This window comes from Fringilla coelebs (genome assembly GCF_963513975.1).
Source record: "Fringilla coelebs genome assembly, chromosome: 13".
Taxonomy (NCBI): domain Eukaryota; kingdom Metazoa; phylum Chordata; class Aves; order Passeriformes; family Fringillidae; genus Fringilla; species Fringilla coelebs.
Window position 1 is genome coordinate 3,224,204 of NC_140039.1, and position 20,916 is coordinate 3,245,119.

Below are 20,916 nucleotides of genomic sequence, written 5' to 3' on the forward strand. Positions count from 1 at the left end.
CATTCATCCCAAGGAAGTCAAGCCCCTGCCAGCCTTACAGATGTCTCCAGTCACCTGTGTACCATAGAAAAGATCCCAAATCCTCTAAGAACCTCATGAGGAACCCCATCCACAAGCACCACTTACAAAGGACCCAAAGCCCCGCGTCTCTTACTGCAACACCCGACAGGCACAACACCCCCTCTCCAGCTCGTGTGCCGCACGACGGAGCCCGGTCATCTGCCAGCCTTACACGGGTCCCCCGTCACCTGCATGCCATAGAAAAGCCCCACTAGTCATTAACTCTAGCCAGCAGTGTGTTCCCTGACAGAAGCCAATTCCCTTCTGGGAATCAGGAACTCGTGCTGTGGGGCCGGCTGCACCTGTGGGAGCAATGGGGAGTGTGAGCCCGTGCTGGGCTGCGCTGCTGAGCTGGCAGCACGGTGGATCCGGGCAGGACGCTCTCCGTTTCCCCCAGAGCTGGGCCCTGCAGGCACCTTGGCGCCCCTGGGCAGCGGCTGTGCCACCCAACAAAGCCCAGCAGGCCGGGAGGAGAGCCCAGGGGCAGCGCAGCTGCTTGGGCAGGCGCTGCTTCGAGGGACGGGGGCCAAAGCCATCCCTGAGCAGCCACTGCCAGCCCTGGCCCTGGCCCCCTGCTCTCAGAAAGTTTCCAACAAATCCACCAATAAATTCCAGGTTACCTCTGTGAATTGCACACTACAGTTTCCTTCGTTTTTTCCCAATACCTGGAGGTTCCTGTATATAGTGTTGGTCTTGAGGATCTCGGATTCTTTTCAGTCTTTTTTTTGTATTGAGACAGATGAAGCAGCCTTACTGGTTTTAGTTTTGGCAGGTCAGGTTTTTTTCTTAGCATGATGATTTAGTTATTATCTACATGTAAACTTATTTTTATTTATGGTTTTTTTGTTCCCCAAGCTATTATTTTGTCAATCTGTCATCCAGTTCTTAGTGAATGTTCCATATATGAACAATTTTTAATCTCTCTGTATAGGAATATAACAATCTCAGAAAGCTGTATTTTTAATTTTGATGACAATCTTTCTCCCCACTCCCAGCTTCTACCATGATCCTTTTTGAAACATCCCTGAGGATAGGTAGAGTTATTTGGGAAATGCATGGCTTTACCTGGGAATGGATTACTATTAGTTTTTGTGCTATAAACCAGCATTTCTTCAAGCTTCACACCACACCTGTCTGAATTAAAACAATGCTTGTGAGGAAGATGAAGAGCTTACACCTCAGAAATTAAAATTCCTGGGAGAAGGAGGAAGAAGAAAGGGTAAAACCCTGTTTCACAGGCTGTTTTTTCACTTCTACTACGCTAGAATATGGTAGACTACACCTGTCTTCAAATGTCATTTAATTCCAGAACAACTCTCTACAGTGCCAGACACCAGGACAAATTACTCCAGACTTGGCCTCCCAATGCATCAGCTTTCATTCTCGTGAGATGTAGGCCTTCATTACAGTCTGATAAGAGCAAATCCACAGAGCAACCTTGCCACCGTGTGAATGGCAAGAAGAATTTCCTTGTGAACAGATGAATATGTCCCACTCAATCATGAACAAAATTTGCCTTGACTTGGAAGAAAGTAGACAAGGAGCCATGCAGTATTTGGGTTTTATCCAGTGACAAATGGGGCAAGAAGCTGTCACAACTTACCTTGTGTTCTACAGAACACAAGCACAGATACAGCCAATAATGCACCCACATGAAGGGACCTTCAGGACATTCCTTTATTTCTTAACAAGGAACGGGCAGCAAAATGCTGGCATTTATCTGAACTGGAAGCCGTGCTCCTCTCCTGTTTCTCCTTGAGCACACTGTGTGTTATTTGCAGATTTCACTGCCCAGCCCAGGAACCCTGTCGTGGCCAATTGCTAAATGACACAAGTACCAAAATACAGGAGCCACATAATCACCCCAGCACTAATCCAGCACTGCTTTGATGGTGCACAGGAGCACAGACTGGCTTGGCTTGGAAGGGACATTTAAAGGCCATCTAGTCCAATGCAGTCCCTGCAGTAAGCAGGGACACCTTTATCTAGGTCAGCTTGCTCAGAGCATGAGCTTGAATGTCTGCAGGGATGGATGTCCACCTCGCTGGGAAACCTGTGCCAGGGTTTCCGAACCTCCAGTGCAAAAAATGGATTTCTTTTGTGTGGTCTGAATCGACCCTCTTTTAGATTAAAACCATTCCCCTTGGTCTGGCAGAAAAGGCTCTACTAAAAATTCTGTCCCATCTCTTTTACAAGCCCGCTTAAGGTCCTGAAAGGCAGCAGTCAGGTGTCCCTGGAGTCTTCTCTCTTCCAGGCTGAACACCGCCAGCTCTCCCAGCCTGTCTCCAAAGCAGAAGGGCTCCAGCCCTCCAAGCATTTGTCCCTCCTCTGGACTAGATCCAAGAGGGCCATGTCCTTCCTGCGTGGGGAGCCCAGAGCTGGATGCAGTACTCTGTCATGGTAGAGATGGAGACAATACAAAGAAACACACTGCGTTTCCAGAAGGCTTCAAACCCTGTTTTTATTCTAGCATGCATGCTTGTTCTACATTCTTACAAAGCTCATAACTTTACACTTTGCTCATTGATCACGAGAGACAAGCAAAGTGCTCCTTGGAATAGGCAGTGGCACGTTTCTCTTATTTATCCTTCTTTCTTTCTTGGTTTCTATGTCAACGACCTTGGTAGGAAATTCAGGGGCAAAACATGGATCCTCTTGTCAAACATCTCAATGGCTCAAAGAAGTCCCTGTAAAACCTCTTCTGTAGCGGACACTTAGATGGCTAAGGCACCGTAGAGGATGTAAGCCTCTGGAGATAACGAAATGCTGAGTCAGAATAGCTAAGCCTGGAGTCTTCACTTAGGTCCTCTGGCCTAGCTTATCTCTCTGTGACCCTATAGTTTAGTTTTCCCTAACCCTTACAATTGGTCAGTTTTCAATCCCTCCTAACCCTTTATAAGTAGCAACCCTGGCCTATTCTGGATAGAAGAGCCGCCGTCGGAACCCTTCACGAACCCCCTGCAAATAAACCATCATGGAATCTCCGAGGCTGCCTTTTCCTCTCACTCCGTCTGCTTTGTGGAAACCACTGAGGCCACCACTTGAGCAAGCAAAGAGCTGAAATTATAAAAGAGCTGAAAATCACTAAGAGCTGATAATCATGGTGCTTGCTGAGGTTTCAGGCTATAGGGCACTTAGGCTTTGGACACTCGGCATGCTGAAGGCTGAGCTGCCTGGCCCGAGACTGCTCACCTGAAGGAACCCTGGACCCGTCTCGTTATCCAGCTAGAAGAGGCCCAGTGGTGGAACACTCTTCCACAGTACTCAGGTGGAGTCTCACCAGAGCAGAAGGGTGGAATCACCTCCGTCAAGCTGCTGGGCACTCTCCTTTGGATGCACATGGCTGGCTCCTGTCCAGCCTCTCATCTAGCAGCACCGCCAAGTCCTTCTTGGCAGGGCTGCTCTCCATCCCTTCATGGCCCAGCCTGTGAGATCAGCTGGGCTGGGACTGTGTCACAACCCTTGGACAGAGCAGCTGGGCAGGATGAGCTCCCTGCCAAAGAAGTCCCCACACAACTCCACCCTGGCCATGAGGTCACAGCAGGCTCTGAGCTCACAGAGGTGCCAGAGCCCCGTGGTTGCACAGCAGCACAAGGAGCCACCAGTTGTCCTTGAGCACAACTGTTGCGGCAGCAGCGGCGGTGGCAGCAGCGGTGCTGACATTGGCACAGCGGTGTCAGGACAGCGGTGGCAGCAAGAGCTGCGCGACTGGCAGAGGGCAAGGCACCATGGCCCTTGCTCTGCGCCTCTTCCTGCTGCTCCTCCTGGCCGTGGCCCTGCCTGCCAGGGCTGCCCAGGCTGCTCCGCTGCCAGCGCGGGCAACAGGTGAGCCGGCAGCCTGGCTCCCCTGTCCCGGGACAGCGCTCCCTGCTCCCCGGGAAGCGCTGGGCATGGTTTTCCCCAGGCCTTTAGGGAGGGTTTCCTCTGCGGGAGGGAGAGGGCCTCCACGGGCCTGGGGCTGGGCCTTTTTCCGTTCCAGGGATGTGTCACAGGGCCTCCAAAGAGGGTGGAGAGTTACCAGGAGCCAGCCCAGAGCTCCCCAGGCCCCTGTGCAGCTTTGGCCTTGTCCATTCCCATCTGGCTGCCACAGCCCGACCTGAGCCCCTTGCAGTGCCCAATTCCCAAATGCAGAGGGGGATCCCAGCACACCATGGAAATGTTTTGATCTTTGCTCTCTTCTAGATTGGGATCATGACATGGCTTATATAGAAAATCTGGTGAATGACAGTTTGAAGAATCTAGAGCATGGTGGAGGCAAGTTCTCTGTGTGCCTTCCCTGACAAAATGATCACTGTCCATGTGGCAAGAGCTCACTCATGTGCCCTTTCCCTTAATACAAGCTCAGGGTGGAAGGAGACTGGACATCTTGCCCTGCTCCCTTCTGGAGCCCTGAGTGATCCCACAGGATGGCTCTCAATGGGAGGAAGGAGCATTTAGCTGTCCATTTCCTCCCATGTGCAATGCCAGTGTGTCCTTCCGTGTGCCCTGTGCAGCCACAGAGAAGAGCAGAGAGGGAAGGGGCCGGGCCCAGGGCTGTGCCCCGGGGCTGAGCCTTTCACAGCTCCTGTGCCGGCCCCAGGGAGCCTGAGCTGCTCCTGCTGCCACTGCCAAGCCCTGGCCCTGCCTGGGGCTTGGTTTGGAGCTGCTGGCAGATCCAGGGAGTCCTTTCCGCCCCAACTGCCCCACAAAGGGCTCTTCCATCCCAGTGTGGAGCCACTGCAGGCACGTGGTCCCCCTGGCCCTGCTGTGAGTGCAAGGCAGAGCCCAGGGAGTGCTTGGAGGGCACCAATCACCCAGGTGCCCTCACTGCCACTCGGGCCTGAAGGAGAAATGGATCTACTTTCCATTAAGGTCCTCCTAGATGGAAATATCAAGACACAGGAGATGAGAAATCCTTGGAGGCAGCCAAACACCTGGACCAGATGCTGAGTGACCTGGAGAGGCGCCGTGGTGGGTGCATTCCCTCAGCCTTGTCCTGGGGCTCAGCAGCCGGGGGCTTTGGCTGCACATCTGGACATGCCATGCCCGGCACAGTGGGAAGTGATCCATGGCAGCCTCGCTGCCCCGCAGCTGCTTCCACGCCATGCAGGGCTGTTCCCCAGCCTGGCCTGGCTGCAGCTTCTCCCCAGCCTCTGCAGAAAGGCATTTGCCATCAGCTCACAGGGAGCCCAAATGCACCATGGGCCATACATGCCCTGAGATCCCCTGCAATTTCCCAGTTTCCACGCAGGTCAGATGTAGGGACTGTTTCAGTGAGGGAGGGCCCTGGCCCAGCTCCAATAACCTGGCCATTTTCCTGATCCTTATCTATGACTTTGACAAGTATTGTCTCCTGAATTTGCCACCTCCTGAAATGCTGAATGAATCTGATCCAGCTGTACTTTTCCCTTTCTGAAGTGATGTCGCAAAAGTCCGTGCAGAAGGCACCATATCCTATAGGAAGCAATGGCTCTGTGCCAGCCCCTGCTGCAGGAAAGCTGGAGGCACCAGACACGGGCAAAGGCACCGGAGGTAATTGCTGTGCCAGGCTCAGCCCTCGGTGGGGCTGGGTGGCAGCAGCTCTTCCCCCAGGGCCTGCCCTTGCACAGCCCAGCAGCAGCCAAAGCTGGAGGCGCCTCTGGAGGCTTGGAGGCCTCTGGAGCTCGTTCACAGCCCCGGGGAAACGGGGCTCGTGCACCAACGTCCCTCCCGCTGCAGCTACTGAAGAGCTGGCGCTGAGAGCCCAGAGGCCCAAGGCACAGGAGCAGCCCCGAGCGGGAGCCCTGCCGCGAGCCCAGGGCCAGAGCCAGCGCTGGCTCCCGACTGGGCAGGGGCTGCACTGGGTCCTGACAGGGCCTGGCTCTGTGCCCTGGGGCTGGGGGAGCTGTCCCGGGGCAGGGAGGGCCAGGGCTGGCAGTGGCTGCTCAGGGATGGCTTTGGCCCCTGTCCCTCTCAGCAGCGCCTGCCCAAGCACCTGCGCTGCCCCCGGGCTCTCCTCCCGGCCTGCTGGGCTTTGTTGGGTGGCACAGCCGGTGCCCAGGGGCGGCAAGGTGCCTGCAGGGCCCAGCTCTGGGGGAAACGGAGAGCGTCCTGCCCGGATCCACCGTGCTGCCAGCTCAGCAGGGCAGCCCAGCACGGGCTCACACTCCCCATTGCTCCCACAGAAGTGCTTGACAAGTCAGACACCAACGCCCAGAATCCACGGAATACCCCAAGACTTTTCTGCCCCCAGGATGTGCGCAGGTCCTGTATGATAGGCACAGTAGTCACACTGTTCACTGTGCCACTTTCCATGGTGCTGTGTTATGTTGGCTTCCGGTGGTGGAAGGAAAAGAAACGGTAAGTTGTTGTTGATCTCTACCCTCCAGCTTCTTTAAAGGCTGCTCATACTCAGTTAACATTCCCAGGGAGGCTGCAGTGGAGTTGTGGCCAGTCCATGACTGTCCAAATGACTCTGCTGAGGGTTCTGCTGCTGCCCAGTGCTTTCATTGGCCTCTGAATTGCTGGGCCTTGTCCTGGGGGGCCGGCTGGGGCTGCAGCCAGGGCTGGCTCCCACTGAGGCTACATGGCCAAGAGCAGCCCCAGGGGCACAGGGCAGAGGCAAAGCACGGTGGGGAGGAGAAAGAGCAGGGAGGAGATTGCCCTGGAAAGGCAGAGGCGCTCTGGGGCCCGCTCCTGGCCAGGGACCCTGCCCAGAGCCGTCCCCTGCTCGCCGGAGCCGTGAGGGGCAGCTGTGCAGCTGGGCCAAGCTGTGCCAGCAGCTCCAGCCGTGCTGGGGAGCCTTGCCAGCCCTGGGCCCTGCTGTGCAGGAGGGTCCCTGTGTGTCACTGGCAGCTGGGGCCTCAGCCACCTCCTCTCTCCACAGTCGCGCTGCCGCTGCTCCAGCATCCCGGCCAAGAAGGCATGCCTCTCCCTCTCCCCCAGAGAGCCCAGAGACCCTCGGTTTTGACAGCTCTCACACGTGGCCTCGGCAGCAGCAGCTGCCCAAGAAAGCAGAGCACCAGCCCTCCGTGCCTCCCCCACGGCCCCCCAGCCCGGCCCTGAAGCGGAAGCCTCCTGAGATCCCCCCACCTCCTCCCCTCCCGAGCTCACCACCCTGGTCCAGCTAGGACTGCAACTGGCCAGCCACGCAGGGCTTGGGCCACCAACAGCTGGGGGCACCTGCTCTCCTCTACAAACAGCACGTGTCACCTATGGGCAACAGCCAGACTCAGTTTTCATACTCTTCGACCTTCAACAAGAAGGGCTGAAGATTTTCCCATGCCCTTTCTCATCCTTTACCACTTTGATTTTCATACAGCTTGGAGCTGGTCGCATCCCTTAAAGACTTTTCTAGCTCTGCATGTTTTACGTTACCTGAAGAAAAAAAAAATAAAAAAAATTCTTTGGTTTAAATTTCATTTTTAGTGTGGTTAGGCCGCTCACATTTTGAGCAATTAATTTTCTATGGTACTTCTTCTTCCCTTTTCATTGCTATCTATAAAAAGTTCATCTGGACATAAAAATCACCAGAATTACTGAGATTTACCTCAAAGCCCAGAGGAGAATCTAGCACAAAATATTCTCCCTGTGTACTGCACAACAAGAAATATTCAGAGGAAGACATAGTGGCAGCTGAGGCTCTTTGAATTCCCAGAATACTGAGCCTGCAGAGGAGGCAGACAGCCCTGGCAGTGGCTGAGGGGACTTTTCCTCACAGACTCCTCTGAAAGTGTGTCAGGCTCCTCCTGAGCTACAAACAATTCTCCATTCCTCAACAAAGCTACTCAGGTTCTTATCTTAAAGAGCAAAAGCAAATGTGGTCAGAAATTTCTCATCAAAGCCTGTTTGCAGAGAAACCCCACCATATGTGAGCAAATATTTCTTAGCATCAGTTCACTCAGAAGAAAGCCAACCCTGAATTGAGCAGCGCTTTAAATGAGGTTGAATTCTCTTTCCTCACCTATCATCCAGATTGGTTTGCCTCTTTTTTGTCCTAGAGAGAACATTAGAACGATTTGCTCTTGGCAGGACTCCTTGCATGGCTCCCAAACTGGTTGCTGTTCACCACGCCTTGCCTGGGCTCTTAATGCAGCCTGTTAGCAGCACCTGACATTGCCACCCTGTTCAGCCCTTGGGCACGGCTGGTGCCACGGTCCCCTCCTGGCTCCTGGCATGTCCCTGCTGGTGGAGGAGCCCTGCTGGTGCTGCTGCCTGCGGTCCTACTCCGCAGCCAAAGAGAGACTAAAGTCACTGCTTCGGGCAGCTCGTTTGAACGAGTTTAACGCTTGCTCACCTCTGTCCCAGACCTCTTCAAACCCACCCAGCAACACCATAAAGTCACCTCATCTACAGAGGTGAGCAGGTCTGAGCGAACAGAAGGTCGGCTTTCATGCACATTGGGATTTTAATTTAGTGGAAGCACTCACTCGTTCACAAGCCTTACTTGTCAAAGTGGATTGTGCGATGCTCTTGTGTTGCTTGTGTTAAAGAGAAACCAGAAGGGAGAAATGAGTTAAGAAATTGAGAAAGACACTTGGGGCGCAGGCTTGGCAGCCAAACGGAGCAGGGTGGCAGCCGGCCGCTTTGCCGGAATCCCCTTTCGTGCCGGACAAAGGCGGACGCGGCTCCGCTGCGGGGCGAGCCGGGCGCTCGGCGAGCGGCGCTGGAGCGGCGGCGGCCCCGCCCCGCCCGTCCCGCCCCGCCGCGGGCCGGGGCCGAGCGCTCGGCCGGGCGGGAGCTCAGGATGCTCGGGCAGCGCCGCGGGCCGGGCGGGCGCGATGGAGCCGCCTGAGGGCTGGGACCCCTACGGGCGGCCGGCCCGGCGCACGCAGTGGCTGGTCAGCGCCCTCGCCTACCACTACGGGCTGGACCGCGGCGTGGAGAACGAGATCGTCGTGCTGGCCACCGGCCTGGACCAGTACCTGCAGGAGATCTTCCACCACTTGGACTGCGCCGGTTCGGGCCGCATCCCCGGCGAGGACTTCCGCACGCTGTGCCAGGTGCTGGGGCTGGAGGAGGCGGCGGAGCCCGAGGAGTGCGCGGGGCTGTGGGACGGGCTCTCGGCCGAGCTCACCTTCCGCCAGTTCCACGCGCGGCTCTGCGGCCACTTCAGCACCCGCGCGGGGCCGCGGCTGCCGCTGGGCCGGGAGAGCGAGCACATCGAGACCCAGATCCGCCTGCGCAGCCCCCGCCGCCGCCGCCGCACCGAGCCCGCCGGCCGCGGAGCCGCGGGCAGCGCCGAGCGGCGGCCGCCGGGGCCCTGCTCCCGGGAGTGCTACGAGGAGACCGTGGCGCTGGAGCAGGCCGAGGACCGCATGGCCAAGCTGGAGGAGGAGAACGGCAGCCTGCGGGAGCTGGTGGAGGACATGCGCGCCGCCCTGCAGAGCAGCGATGCGCGGTGCCTGGCGCTGCAGGTGAGTCCGGGCCGGCTTCTGCACCGGCCTCCCGGGGGCGGCTCGGCTGGCCCCGAGTGCTTCAGGAGAGATGCTGCTCTCGCAGAATCAGTGTTTATAACCCCTCCACTGCCAGACTGAGACCGAAGTTGCTCGTTCATCCTCGGCATTAACTTTTTAGCAAAGTTTAGTTACAGGGAGGCTTTAAGCAGGAATGTATGGCACCGGTGTACCATCAATATAGTTGTGGTGAGCACTCTGTTAAAAGTGTAGGGCAGTTCAGCTTAACAAACCCAGGTGTACAATGCTGCTGCTGCTTCTACTGCACGTGCAGTCAGGATGTGCTGATACCATGTGCTGGATGTACACCAGTGCAGGGTTTTTCTTGAAGTGAGAAAGAACTTTTGGAGTCCTGCCTGCACAAGCACAAGCAGTGTCTCAGTGAGAAGTTCCTGTAAGGAACATTAGAAGGATGTTTTCCTTAGAGTGTGGTCACAAGAGTTCAGAGTTGGAGCCAGCTCTGCAGGCAGGCTGATGAATAGTCTGGGGCTCCTGTGCACAGCCCCATTAATTCCAGGGCTGGTTCTGCTGTACACACACTTAACAGCAGTTAAATTCCTCTGGCATGAAATAGCATGGAACAGGCAGAGCAGGGAAGGGCAGCATGGACCCATTGTTGTGGCAGGTCTCACCAGGTGGGATTTGATACTAACACAGCACTCACAGAACTCTGCTCCATCTGGGACACTTCCACTTGCAGTAGATGACTGCTGTCTTCACAATGTCCAGCAAGGCAGGTCAGAGACACTTTTACCATTTTCCTCTGGAAAAGGGAAAGGAAATCAGCAGCAAACACAAAGTCACCAGTCAGAGGTCCCAGGAAGAATGGAAACGACAAAGAGGAGAGCTCCAGAACACCCCCAGCTGCTCTCTGCTCTCTTCTTCTGAACACAACTTCATTGGAAATATCTTTTTCAGCAGACTGCCTGACTCCTGAGTACAGACCATAGTAATGACATGAAAACTACTCCGAAACTTGTGCAATAACATGGTAATGTGTAGTTTGAAAATTAATTGCATAGCTAGGTATTAAAAACTACTTTTCAGAGATTGTTTCCTTGTCTTTGTATTTGGCAAAGTTAGTTGCTGATCAACTCTATGTGACTGAAACAAAAAAAAACCAAACCAACAAAGCACAATCCAGCCCTTTCCAGTCTTCATTAAAACCCATCAATTTCTCCCTGCTTTGTGCTCCTGGTCATTGCAGGTGGGACTGCGGAAGAGCCATGCCAGCCATGCAGAAGGAGGATCCTGCTTCATAGGGAGAAAGACACCATTAACACAGAAGCACTCCCAGACCAAGTGCCTCCAGAGTGTCCTGGAGGAAATGGAGCTCATGCGGAGCTCCAGGGATGGGCAGATTGAAGAAGCCATCAGGTTCAGTCAGGAGCTGGAGAAGGAGCTGAAGAGCTCTCAGGAAGCTCTGGTCAGCCTGGAAGATTGCAACCGTCACCTGAAGAGGGAGCAGGCAGAGATGAGGAGGAAAGTGGAAGAGGCCAGACACGCTGTCCTGAACAGTCTTGGCAAAGTGAAGGAGCTGGAAGTGAGAGCTAAGGAGGTGCCACATCTGCAAATACACATCCAGCAGCTGGAATCACAACTGCAGCACGACAGGTAGGTTGGAGTCTGACAAAAAGTGCCTATAAAATCAGTGTTGGGACACAAGTGAGTTTGAGAATCTCTGGCTGGGGCTTATTAGATATCTCCAAAACACCTTGTAAAATCTGGCCAGAGGGAAATTAAAAGCTGCTCATCCATTTTCTTGGTTGGGTCTTTAGGAGATCTAGGAGTCTTCCAGGCCAAAGTCAGGATGCTGATCTACAGAGAGCTGAAGTCACTCCTCAGACACACAACAACAGGACTCAGCATGGTAATGCTTCAGGAAAGCCCCAACACAAACTGCTGACACTCCTTCAGAAACCATTGTCAACACACTTCTTTCGCTGCCTTTCCTGGTCCGTAGGTCCCATCCCAAGCCAGCTGTAATCAGATGGCTGACTCTCCATTTCATATTCAAGCTCTTCAGCTTGTCCTCAGAACTGGGGAAAAGCACACAAGGACAACTTCTGGCCTGTGGTTTGAAACTTGCTGTGACTTCATTGCTTCTTCACTGAGAGAACAGGCAATAGAGGAGAGAAGCTGAAACGTTCCTAAACCCACAAAAGAGTAGAGTGGGAATCTCAACAAAAAACACTAGCCAACTAAACCCCACTTTTGTAGTGGCATTAACAAATCCTTCCAGAAGTTAGAAAGGTGGTCACAAATTTAATAGTTCACTGCTTTTGTTGCTTTTAATCTCAGACCAAACTTGCACTCACCGGTGGTTATTAAGTGTTAGTCATCTCTGCCCAAGTTTCAGACTGACCTATGCAATAAAATCTAGTTTATATTTCCACTGACCCAAAGCAAAACCAGTATTTCTAGACATATTTTTACTTACACTACTAAATCTAGTATTTTAATAAATTGCATCTTCTGAAGTCCTTGCCTCTTCCTAAACTCACACTTCCTCTGTTTGCTTATAAGAAGAATTCATAGTGAGTTATTTGTGGCATCCTTGCTATTGTACTGTTTTATGAAGTGAGGAAATTCTAAAAATAACCATTTTGTCCAGTGTCTTTCTGCCAGCATTTGTATGTTAATACATGCATGGTTGCAGAAGATCAAAGAAAATAGAAGCATTTCTTTAAACGTTCATAGGATTTAAAAACCACTGCGAGGGCACGTAACATTCAAGGTGACTGTCAGGGGTCTCTGGAGGAGTGACACAAGTCCTGGTGCTAAAAGGGATCACACAGCTTGTCAGGGCTGTCACCTTCTCCTTGGCATGAGCACCAAAGATCTAAGATGGGTTCTTGTCCTGTGGAATTGCTTTTCCAAAGTACGATGAAGGATAAAAAAAGATCACCTTGAAACAGGTTAAAGGCAATGAACAACATCCACTGGCCTTGCAGTGCAGGAACTTCATGGGTTACATCAAAACAAAGAGTGCAAATTTAGAAATGTAAATGACATGTTTCTTGTAAGACAACCTTCATTTGTAATACCTACTTTTAAATTGCATGCTAATTTAAAGTGAGTGTCAAGCTCAGGAATGGTGCTGGACTGACCATTTGGGAACTACACCCCTTTTTTAGCCCTGTGGCACTTTAGCAGAGGCCCAGGCCAGCTTCCACCCCTTGAGATTCTCTGTTGGCCACAAAGCACCTGCAGCTCCCCGTCCAGTGAAACAGCTCTTGGTGCAAACAGTGTAACTCAGAGATGCATAATGATAATTGGGACTTGCATGCCTGTGCTCATATTCCGTAACACATGGAATCCCATCGCTCCACATGTTCCCAGAGTGGCACAAGAGGTGCCCAAACTGGCACAAAATGGTGAATAAGCAGTGCAGGGCTGTGTGTTAGGGTGGGGAAAGTGTTCAGCAGCAGCTCTGCCCCACACAGCCTTGGCTGTCCCAGCTTGTCCCACTCCCTCTGCTTGCTCCCACCGGTGCTCAGGCAGCCCAGAGGCCTCCTGCTCCGAGAGAATCACCTTCTGATGTGCAGGAGCCCTCATCCATGGGTGTGGCTCGGGTGAGCTGCTGGGAGTGCTTGGTGAGGGGAAGAGATGGGTTGGCTGAGGCATGGAGAGGGAGGGACAGCTGGGAATCCACAGGGTTCTGTCACTTGGCAAGAGTGTCATTGCCCTGTTGGTTAAGTCAGGTTTTGTTTCAGTTGCTGTACTGTTAAAGCCTGCCTGTGTTTCAGTCACCTTTCTAGTGAACAGTTTTCTCCCCTGCCAGCTGCCACACAGAGTTTGTGAGCAGGGTCTGGAGTTGGCAAGAGCTAATGCTGCAAGGTAGGGCTGGAGAGGAACGGGGGGGATTTGGGTGATCTGCAGAAAGCATTGACAATTGCAGATATCTCTCCTGAGAATTCACCCTGACTGGCTTGGTGAGCCACAGGCTTCCTCCAGCTAAAGTCCAATTTCTTCCAGAGAGGATCATATTCAAGAATGAGTCCAAGCTATGAGCTTTACACACTGTTCCTGTTTATAGTTTCATATTTATCGAGGAAATGCTTTCTTCTTTTAGGTTCAGATTTTAAAAGCTCTTTTATTATTCAAATCCCTCTTCTAGACCTTCATCTGAGACCTACTTGCAATCACTGATCTAAAATCCCAACCATGGCCTTGAGTTTTCCTCTGAAGTTCCAGTGGTGGTTTAGAAGGGCCTGGTCTTCCTCTGGGAATGCAGTAGGAAAACGGCTGCTGTGGTGTCCCAAAACCTCAGATTCTGTCTGGATAGGAATGCTTGGCTCCTCCCCTGGGTGGAGCTTCTTCCGATGGGATGATGGAATTTTATCAGCCATGCAGGGACACTCGCTGGCCCATTAACAGAAAATATCTCCTGGATGGAGGATGGGTTTGTGGAAGAGATAAAGAAAACTGTCTCATGAAGAGAAGATACCTGCCCCACCTCTTAACAGATGGCAAATAGAATACACACCTATTGTACAACCCAGCACAGGGAGGCACCTCCAGCTCTCCTGTCCAGCAGCACCATCAGGACACTGAGTTCCCAGTGTCCAGGGGGGTTTCGCGGTCACCCTGAGGGACACCACTGGTCACTGACATCCATCAGGCCTCTGAGCCATTGACCACAACCCCCTGTCTGTGACCTGCCAGGCAATTCCTCATTCTCCAAACTGTGCCTCCATCAGATCCACAGCTCACCAAGGGAGGGACAAGGATGCTGGGCAAGGCTGATGTGTCCAGGGCATTACAGAAGTCCAGGCTGGTGGCATCTCTAGCTCTTCCCTTGTGCACTGAGGCAGCCACTCCTTCATGGAAGGCCTCTGGCTTGGTCAGGCAGCACAGACACACCCTGTGCTCCTCAAGGTTTCCTTTGGCATATCAAAGCATTGAAGAGGCTGGGTGGTTTTCCCTGCTGTTTTATTGACTGACTGTGCCCTTTGAGGACCACAAGAGGAAGCAGAGCCTTAAATTGCACATGAAGAGCAAATGCTGAAGTAAAGGCTTCACCTGGGCTGTGAAACCAAAGGGCTGTGTTAGCCATGGCCACCCCAAGGTGCCAAACTTCCAGCTGGGAAGCTGCTGACAGGAGGGAATGTGGCACTTGTCTCCAGCCAGAGATCACTCACTCCTCAGCATCTTGGGCTGGAGCTGACAGTGCCTGAGGAGCTCAGGAATCCTTGGATGTGATCTCCTGTGCCAGTGCCCAGAACACAGAGCAGTGAGCTCGACTTGGGGGGACAGGCCCAGCCCTTGGACACAACTGCCAGGCAGAACAAGCTCCCTCCCCAGGAAGGAAAATTCCAGTGCTGAGGTCAGTCCCCACCAAGGCCATGAGGTCACAGCAGGATTGAGAGATCAGAGCAGGCTCTGAGGTCAGAAAAGGCTCTGGGGTCACGGAGCCCTGTGGTTCTAGAGCATCACATTGTCCAGCTCCCGTGCCCAACACACCGGGAAGGGATCCACAGCAGCCTCGCAGGCCCACTGCTGCTTCCACGCCCTCTGCCTCAGGGAAACTGACACTGAAAAGGGGTTGGATAAGGCTGTGGGAGCCAGATGTGAATGGACAAGGCCAAAGCTGCACAGGGGCCAGATGGGAACTCTGGGTTGGCTCCTGGTATCTCTCCACCCTCTCTGCTGAATCATCCATGGAAAGGAAAAAGGCCCAGCCCCAGGCCCGTGGGGGCCCTCTCCCTCCCCCAGAGGAAACCCTCCCTAAAGGCCTGGGGAAAACCATGCCCAGCGCTTCCCGGGGAGCAGGGAGCGCTGTCCCGGGACAGGGGAGCCAGGCTGCCGGCTCATCTGCTCCCCGCGCTGGCAGCGGAGCAGCCTGGGCAGCCCTGGCAGGCAGGGCCACGGCCAGGAGGAGCAGCAGGAAGAGGCGCAGAGCAAGGGCCATGGTGCCTTGCCCTCTGCCAGTCGCGCAGCTCTTGCTGCCACCGCTGTCCTGACACCGCTGTGCCAACGCCAGCACCGCTGCTGCCACCGCCGCTGCTGCTGCAACAGTTGTGCTCAAGGACTGACTGGTGGCTCCTTGTGCTGCTGTGCGACCACGGGGCTCTGGGACCAAACATAACACTCAGGGAGCAGCAACAGTGCTGAACCATCTTCTGTGTGCGTCCACCATGCGTCCCTGGGTGAAAAGATGAGGCCTGTGGGGCAAATCCCCACTCTGCTCCTAAGAGATCTGGGGCTGCCCCAGGCCCAGTGTCTGTCGAGCTCTGAGCTGATGCCTCAGGCTCTGAAGCACTTCCGTCAGAGTCCAGCCTCACTGCACTGTTCTCAAGGCAAGCACCTACTGAAGGCTTCCCTCTTTTCCTGGGCATGCCACTGGAGGAGGTGCAGGCCCAGATGATCCCACATAGGATAAGCCGTGAATAGTAGGGATTAGGAGCCCAGATCTCCTTTCACAAGTTGCTTGGCTCTTCTGGAGATTCACAAGAGCACCTGTGGAGAGAGGAGGTGGCTGAGGCCCCAGCTGCCAGTGGCACACAGGGACCCTCCTGCACAGCAGGGCCCAGAGCTGGCAAGGCTCCCCAGCACGGCTGGAGCTGCTGGCACAGCTTGGCCCAGCTGCACAGCTGCCCCTCACGGCCCCGGCGAGCAGGGGACGGCTCTGGGCAGGGTCCCTGGCCAGGAGCGGGCCCCAGAGCGCCTCTGCCTTTTCAGGGCAATTCTTGTCCCTGCTCTTTCTCCTCCCCACCGTGCTCTGCCTCTGCCCTGTAGCCCCGGGTGCCTCCTGTGCCGCAGGGCACGGCCGCGGCTGTAAATGCGTTGGGCTGCAGCACAGGGCCAGGGCGTAGCGAGGCCCTTGTTGCACCTGCCGCGCTGCTCGGCAGCCCCATGGCAGCCCGGGCCCGCGGCCCTTCCCCGCCGGGGCCGCAGCTGGCCCGACAGGGGCGCGGCGGCTCCTGAGGCCCCGCCCGGCCCCCAAGGATGGGCCCTGCCCGCCCGCCGGGCCCGCAGCCCGGGCCCAGGGCTTTGCGGGAAGCTCCCTGCCGACTCTGCCCAACCTCGACCGACAGTGGCCCTTTGCTGCGCTGAAAAGACTGAAAATCCCCGCAGCACAGCGCATGAGGGACTCCTGCAAACCTCCCTAGAGACCATCAATACTCCTTTGTGCCTCATGAGGGATCCCTGCAACCCCAGCAGAGTTCCCAGAATATCCCCGTGTGCCTCATGAGGGATCCCTGCACCCCACAGCACAGATCCCAAAATATCCCTGTGTGCTTCAGAAGGAATCCATGCACACCAATGCACAGACCCCAAAATATCCCTGTGTGCCTCACAAAACAGCCCAGCCTCCTGCCCACCTTAGCAAGAACTTGGCTCCTCTCCAGGCCATGATGGCAAGCACTAAACCGCCACATTCATCCCAAGGAAGTCAAGCCCCTGCCAGCCTTACAGATGTCTCCAGTCACCTGTGTACCATAGAAAAGATCCCAAATCCTCTAAGAACCTCATGAGGAACCCCATCCACAAGCACCACTTACAAAGGACCCAAAGCCCCGCGTCTCTTACTGCAACACCCGACAGGCACAACACCCCCTCTCCAGCTCGTGTGCCGCACGACGGAGCCCGGTCATCTGCCAGCCTTACACGGGTCCCCCGTCACCTGCATGCCATAGAAAAGCCCCACTAGTCATTAACTCTAGCCAGCAGTGTGTTCCCTGACAGAAGCCAATTCCCTTCTGGGAATCAGGAACTCGTGCTGTGGGGCCGGCTGCACCTGTGGGAGCAATGGGGAGTGTGAGCCCGTGCTGGGCTGCGCTGCTGAGCTGGCAGCACGGTGGATCCGGGCAGGACGCTCTCCGTTTCCCCCAGAGCTGGGCCCTGCAGGCACCTTGGCGCCCCTGGGCAGCGGCTGTGCCACCCAACAAAGCCCAGCAGGCCGGGAGGAGAGCCCAGGGGCAGCGCAGCTGCTTGGGCAGGCGCTGCTTCGAGGGACGGGGGCCAAAGCCATCCCTGAGCAGCCACTGCCAGCCCTGGCCCTGGCCCCCTGCTCTCAGAAAGTTTCCAACAAATCCACCAATAAATTCCAGGTTACCTCTGTGAATTGCACACTACAGTTTCCTTCGTTTTTTCCCAATACCTGGAGGTTCCTGTATATAGTGTTGGTCTTGAGGATCTCGGATTCTTTTCAGTCTTTTTTTTGTATTGAGACAGATGAAGCAGCCTTACTGGTTTTAGTTTTGGCAGGTCAGGTTTTTTTCTTAGCATGATGATTTAGTTATTATCTACATGTAAACTTATTTTTATTTATGGTTTTTTTGTTCCCCAAGCTATTATTTTGTCAATCTGTCATCCAGTTCTTAGTGAATGTTCCATATATGAACAATTTTTAATCTCTCTGTATAGGAATATAACAATCTCAGAAAGCTGTATTTTTAATTTTGATGACAATCTTTCTCCCCACTCCCAGCTTCTACCATGATCCTTTTTGAAACATCCCTGAGGATAGGTAGAGTTATTTGGGAAATGCATGGCTTTACCTGGGAATGGATTACTATTAGTTTTTGTGCTATAAACCAGCATTTCTTCAAGCTTCACACCACACCTGTCTGAATTAAAACAATGCTTGTGAGGAAGATGAAGAGCTTACACCTCAGAAATTAAAATTCCTGGGAGAAGGAGGAAGAAGAAAGGGTAAAACCCTGTTTCACAGGCTGTTTTTTCACTTCTACTACGCTAGAATATGGTAGACTACACCTGTCTTCAAATGTCATTTAATTCCAGAACAACTCTCTACAGTGCCAGACACCAGGACAAATTACTCCAGACTTGGCCTCCCAATGCATCAGCTTTCATTCTCGTGAGATGTAGGCCTTCATTACAGTCTGATAAGAGCAAATCCACAGAGCAACCTTGCCACCGTGTGAATGGCAAGAAGAATTTCCTTGTGAACAGATGAATATGTCCCACTCAATCATGAACAAAATTTGCCTTGACTTGGAAGAAAGTAGACAAGGAGCCATGCAGTATTTGGGTTTTATCCAGTGACAAATGGGGCAAGAAGCTGTCACAACTTACCTTGTGTTCTACAGAACACAAGCACAGATACAGCCAATAATGCACCCACATGAAGGGACCTTCAGGACATTCCTTTATTTCTTAACAAGGAACGGGCAGCAAAATGCTGGCATTTATCTGAACTGGAAGCCGTGCTCCTCTCCTGTTTCTCCTTGAGCACACTGTGTGTTATTTGCAGATTTCACTGCCCAGCCCAGGAACCCTGTCGTGGCCAATTGCTAAATGACACAAGTACCAAAATACAGGAGCCACATAATCACCCCAGCACTAATCCAGCACTGCTTTGATGGTGCACAGGAGCACAGACTGGCTTGGCTTGGAAGGGACATTTAAAGGCCATCTAGTCCAATGCAGTCCCTGCAGTAAGCAGGGACACCTTTATCTAGGTCAGCTTGCTCAGAGCATGAGCTTGAATGTCTGCAGGGATGGATGTCCACCTCGCTGGGAAACCTGTGCCAGGGTTTCCGAACCTCCAGTGCAAAAAATGGATTTCTTTTGTGTGGTCTGAATCGACCCTCTTTTAGATTAAAACCATTCCCCTTGGTCTGGCAGAAAAGGCTCTACTAAAAATTCTGTCCCATCTCTTTTACAAGCCCGCTTAAGGTCCTGAAAGGCAGCAGTCAGGTGTCCCTGGAGTCTTCTCTCTTCCAGGCTGAACACCGCCAGCTCTCCCAGCCTGTCTCCAAAGCAGAAGGGCTCCAGCCCTCCAAGCATTTGTCCCTCCTCTGGACTAGATCCAAGAGGGCCATGTCCTTCCTGCGTGGGGAGCCCAGAGCTGGATGCAGTACTCTGTCATGGTAGAGATGGAGACAATACAAAGAAACACACTGCGTTTCCAGAAGGCTTCAAACCCTGTTTTTATTCTAGCATGCATGCTTGTTCTACATTCTTACAAAGCTCATAACTTTACACTTTGCTCATTGATCACGAGAGACAAGCAAAGTGCTCCTTGGAATAGGCAGTGGCACGTTTCTCTTATTTATCCTTCTTTCTTTCTTGGTTTCTATGTCAACGACCTTGGTAGGAAATTCAGGGGCAAAACATGGATCCTCTTGTCAAACATCTCAATGGCTCAAAGAAGTCCCTGTAAAACCTCTTCTGTAGCGGACACTTAGATGGCTAAGGCACCGTAGAGGATGTAAGCCTCTGGAGATAACGAAATGCTGAGTCAGAATAGCTAAGCCTGGAGTCTTCACTTAGGTCCTCTGGCCTAGCTTATCTCTCTGTGACCCTATAGTTTAGTTTTCCCTAACCCTTACAATTGGTCAGTTTTCAATCCCTCCTAACCCTTTATAAGTAGCAACCCTGGCCTATTCTGGATAGAAGAGCCGCCGTCGGAACCCTTCACGAACCCCCTGCAAATAAACCATCATGGAATCTCCGAGGCTGCCTTTTCCTCTCACTCCGTCTGCTTTGTGGAAACCACTGAGGCCACCACTTGAGCAAGCAAAGAGCTGAAATTATAAAAGAGCTGAAAATCACTAAGAGCTGATAATCATGGTGCTTGCTGAGGTTTCAGGCTATAGGGCACTTAGGCTTTGGACACTCGGCATGCTGAAGGCTGAGCTGCCTGGCCCGAGACTGCTCACCTGAAGGAACCCTGGACCCGTCTCGTTATCCAGCTAGAAGAGGCCCAGTGGTGGAACACTCTTCCACAGTACTCAGGTGGAGTCTCACCAGAGCAGAGGGTTTGAATCACCTCCGTCAAGCTGCTGGGCACTCTCCTTTGGATGCACATGGCTGGCTCCTGTCCAGCCTCTCATCTAGCAGCACCGCCAAGTCCTTCTTGGCAGGGCTGCTCTCCATCCCTTCATGGCCCAGCCTGTGAGATCAGCTGGGCTGGGACTGTGTCACAACCCTTGGACAGAGCAGCTGGGCAGGATGAGCTCCCTGCCAAAGAAGTCCCCACACAACTCCACCCTGGCCATGAGGTCACAGCAGGCTCTGAGCTCACAGAGGTGCCAGAGCCCCGTGGTTGCACAGCAGCACAAGGAGCCACCAGTTGTCCTTGAGCACAACTGTTGCGGCAGCAGCGGCGGTGGCAGCAGCGGTGCTGACATTGGCACAGCGGTGTCAGGACAGCGGTGGCAGCAAGAGCTGCGCGACTGGCAGAGGGCAAGGCACCATGGCCCTTGCTCTGCGCCTCTTCCTGCTGCTCCTCCTGGCCGTGGCCCTGCCTGCCAGGGCTGCCCAGGCTGCTCCGCTGCCAGCGCGGGCAACAGGTGAGCCGGCAGCCTGGCTCCCCTGTCCCGGGACAGCGCTCCCTGCTCCCCGGGAAGCGCTGGGCATGGTTTTCCCCAGGCCTTTAGGGAGGGTTTCCTCTGCGGGAGGGAGAGGGCCTCCACGGGCCTGGGGCTGGGCCTTTTTCCGTTCCAGGGATGTGTCACAGGGCCTCCAA

At 53.8% G+C, this 20,916-nt stretch overlaps 1 protein-coding gene across 1 annotated transcript; it reads left to right on the forward strand.

Annotated features, from left to right (window-relative positions):
* Positions 1 to 8,798: 8,798 nt before the first annotated feature.
* Positions 8,799 to 16,588, forward strand: LOC311158686 (EF-hand and coiled-coil domain-containing protein 1-like; the record flags this gene model as incomplete). The annotated part of the gene is made up of 5 exons (XM_084214257.1): positions 8,799 to 9,434; positions 10,681 to 11,087; positions 11,252 to 11,343; positions 15,727 to 15,827; positions 16,328 to 16,588. 5 exons carry the CDS (start codon positions 8,799 to 8,801, stop codon positions 16,586 to 16,588), a joined length of 1,497 nt encoding a protein of 498 aa, XP_084070383.1.
* Between the last annotated feature and the right edge of the window lie 4,328 nt (positions 16,589 to 20,916).